General features: G+C 38.0%; 1 protein-coding gene across 1 annotated transcript; it reads left to right on the forward strand.

The window, feature by feature from the left end:
* The first annotated feature begins 357 nt into the window (after positions 1–357).
* LOC138902011 (uncharacterized) lies at positions 358–1,098 on the forward strand. The gene is made up of 2 exons (XM_070189815.1): positions 358–433; positions 824–1,098. Exons 1-2 carry the CDS (start codon positions 358–360, stop codon positions 1,096–1,098), a joined length of 351 nt encoding a protein of 116 aa, XP_070045916.1.
* Positions 1,099–4,003: the final 2,905 nt, after the last annotated feature.

The following is a 4,003-nucleotide window of genomic DNA, read 5'->3' on the forward strand; positions in this document are numbered from 1 at the left end:
TAAAACCCTCTCCATAATTCTTGAGCTCTTCTTCCACCATTAGCGCCTTCTTGATCTCCCATTGAAGCCCAACAACCTTGTCTTGCTCCTCCTTAGCTTGAGACCTTGTGAATGGCTTTCTTGGTGCTTCTAAAGCTTTATCCTTGTTCGTGAAGCTATCAAAACCACATTCCCTTCCCTACAAAAATCGCCTACTACTTTAGAAATAAAAATTGTATGGTGACGCCCGATACTGGTATTCCCCATAAATTGGCCCGAGTGCATCTGTTACATTAGTTTTCTAGTATGGGGAGTGCCCCTATAGTCATGAAAGCCTCAATGGAAAAAGACGAAGAACTATCAATTTAATCATGATAGATGACGGCGACGAGGAAATTAACCTATTCAGCTGGGTCTCAGAGTACAAAGCAGACCATGGTAGATGTGGTTAAGGGTAACAGAACACAAGGCATACAAACTGAGCTTCTATCCTCCTGTGACTAAAGACGGAGTGAAAGTGGCCAAATTGAATCCAACATTAATGGAAGAGGGCAAATGATGGAAGACATCCCTAATAGGTTATGTAATAGGGGCAATCCTCTGTTTAAGGAAATGCTAAAGTCTGTCTATGGAGTTTGGAATTCAGCGACTACCCCGAAGGTATTTCTCCACAATGATGGTTATTTCATATTCCGTTTTGATTCAATTGAGGACAAAACTAAAATCATACAAAATCGACCCTATACTTCCAACAATATGCCTATAGTCCTGAAGGAATAGGATCCTGACCTCTATATTCAAAACGAATCATTGTGTATTATTCATGTATGGGTTAATTTTCTAGGGTTGCCTATTCAGTGTTGGATTGAGAAAAAACTAGGAAGAATTGCCAGTCTACTAGGCAAACCAATATGCACTGATAAACTTACAGTCCGATGTGAGAGAATATCCTATGCCAGAGTATTGATTGAGATGGATATCACGCAACCTTTCCCAGATGAGTTGTCTATTGAGAAAGCAGATGGGAGTATATGGGAACAGAAAGCAGACTTTGAATGGAAGCCAAAATTCTGTATGGACTGCGATCAGTTTGGGCATAATACTGATGCTTGTGAATAAGAAGGATGATGTTAAGAAGCAGAATAAAAGGAAAATGAAAAAGAAGACAAAATGGGAATGGAAACCAAAGCATGTTGATGTAGAAAAAACTATAACTACTGATATACTTTAAGAGAAAGTTACATAACAGGAGCCAGAAGATATACAAGTGGAAAATCGAGGCAAACAAATTGTTGTTTTTCAAGGACCTACTGGCAAGAAGAACCATAGTAGCATCAACTATGAGGAGTTAGCTAGGAGGAATCAATTTGCCCCATTGACAATTCAAGAGAGGCCATTAACACAACAGGCACCAACTGCCTTCTCCTAGTAGAGATCGAGCTTAAAATGTAGTTAAAAGTATTAGTCATATACCACAAAATCTACCATGATTATTACTACTTGAAATATAAGAGTACTGAACAAGTCCTTCAAGCAAAGAGAGTTGAAAATATTTTTGTTATTAAATAAGATTGATATGGTAGCTTATCTTGAGACTAAAGTTAAACAACATAATACAAAAAAAATATAGAGAAAGGTTGGTGTTTACTGAAAATTCAGTGCTAACTATGCATATGCACCAAATGGTAGAATATGGGTAGGATGGAAAGTCGCAAATGCAAAAGTGACAATGTTGGAAAATTCTGACCAAATAGTGCACTATTTTGTCATAGATAGAAATTCATCCTTCTCTAGTTACATAACCTTTGTATATGGGCTTCACACTATTTACGACATAGTTTCACTTTGGGGCAGACTGAGGAGTGTGCAGACTACTGGTCCTTGGCTTATCATAGGTGACTTCAATACTGTGCTACATGTGGAGGATAGATTGAATGGTGCACCAGTCCACCAAGCAGAAATAGCTGATTTTCAATATTGTATTTATGAAATTGGTGAGGGAAAAATAACAAAGAGAGGTTGCAGGTTTTCTTGGAGTAATAAGAGGGATGCATATATTAGAATCTACAACTATATTGACTGAGCTTTCGGGAATGCAGAATGATTTCAAGACGACAATGGTATTGAGGCTGTTTATATGTTACCAGGTTGCTCAGACCATTCACCAATACTATTAAACATAGAGGTGACTAGGCTGAAAGTGATAAGACCATTTATGTTACTGTCCATGGTGATGCACCTCCAAGAATACAAAACTATAGTACCTGCTTGGAGACAACATGTTCAAGGGTATACTATGTACTCAATCTGGAGGAAATTGAAGCTATTGGAGCTGCATTCTAGAGGCTTACACCAAGAGCATTCCTCAATTAAGAAAAAACTATACCAACTAAGAGAATCACTAAAGGAGGTGCAAGACAAGCCTAATGATGACCACTTTAATGTCCAACTGATTGAGGAGGAAAGAAATACTTTAGGTCTTATAGAAAAATAGGATGCAGTCCGGGAACAAATTCTGAGACAGAAATACAGGACCACTTGGATTAAAATAGGAGACTGCAACTCCAAGTACTTTCATACTTACATGAGAGCCAGACAAGCAAGAAACAAAGTAGCTTGTATCTATACTGAGCAACAAGTCAAAGTGTCAGACCCCAAGAAGATACAACATGAATTCACCCACTTCTTTCAGCACCTACTGGGAAAAGCAACACATGAACTTCCTGGCATTGATATTAGCATTGTTAGAAATGGTCCCTGCCTGACACTCACGCAGCAACAACAACTTCTAATGCTTGTAACACCCGAGGAAAATCTTCCAAGTTGTTCAATCCTTTACTAGTGATAAAGCACCAAGCATAGATGGTTACCCTGCTAAATTGTTCAAAACAATTCTGGCCAGATATTGGTAATGAGGTCGTATAGGCTATACTGCAATTCTTTGAAACTGGTAAACTCCTGAAAGGGAACAACTATACTACAGTCACTTTGATTCTCAAGGTTCAAAATCCAACCTATGTAAAGGAATTTAGGCTCATTGCTTCCCGCTCAACATTATATAAGATCATTGCTAAGATATTAATAGTTAGACTCAAACTAGTTTTTGGATTATTGGTAGGACCTTCTCGATCTTCTTTCATTAAGGGCAGAAACATCATTGACAATATTATTATGGCACATAATTTGATCAAAGGATATACCCAAAAAGCAGTGTCTCTCAGGTGTATGGTTAAGATTGACATCAAGAAAGCATATGACTCAGTGGAATAGAGCTTCTTAAGCATGCCACTGCTGGAATTTGGCATTCCTTTTAAAATGGTGACCTTGATAATGGAATGTGTAACAACTGTTAGTTACACACTGTTGGTAAATGGTGTCCTGACTAATAGATTTGAAGAAAAGAAAGCATTAAGATAAGGAGATCCAATATCTCATTACTTGTTTATGATGGCAATAGAATACTTGAACAGATCTTTAAAGACACTCACACAGAATCCTAATTTCAATTTTCACCCAAGTGTGCACGACTGAAAATAATGCATATCTATTTTGCTGATGATCTTCTGATATGTTGTAGGGCAGATGAGGTGTCTATGAAACTAATGATGGGAGCCTTTGAACACTTTTCTATTGTATGTAGCCTCAAGGCAAATATAAAGAAAAGCTCCTTATACATAGCAGGGGTGCCACTGGACTTCAAGGAAAAAATGCTAGCTAAATTACACTTAACATTAAGTACCTAGGAGTACCTTTGTCCCCAGATAAGCTAACAATCCACCAGTGCATGCCACTAGTCGACAAGATAGTGGGTAGGATAAGAAGCTGGACCTCAAAATTCCTCTTCTATGCTGGAAGATTGCAACTCATTAAGAGTGTTATTTTTGAGATGCAGACCTATTGGGCACAAGTACTTCTAATACAAAAGAAGGTCATCAAGCTAGTCAATGGTATTTGTAGAAAATTCCTATGGACTGGATTACATGGCAATACTAATAGGGCTCCTGTTGCTTAGGAAACTCCTTGT

Source organism: Nicotiana tomentosiformis, chromosome 11, assembly GCF_000390325.3.
Source record: "Nicotiana tomentosiformis chromosome 11, ASM39032v3, whole genome shotgun sequence".
Lineage (NCBI taxonomy): Eukaryota > Viridiplantae > Streptophyta > Magnoliopsida > Solanales > Solanaceae > Nicotiana > Nicotiana tomentosiformis.

Coding starts and splice junctions, on each gene's coding strand:
- LOC138902011 (XM_070189815.1), top strand. CDS start 358: ATGACGGCGACGAGGAAATTAACCTATTCAGCTGGGTCTCAGAGTACA. Junction 434..823: donor CATGGTAGATGTGGTTAAGG/GTAACAGAACAC, acceptor TTAATTTTCTAG/GGTTGCCTATTCAGTGTTGG.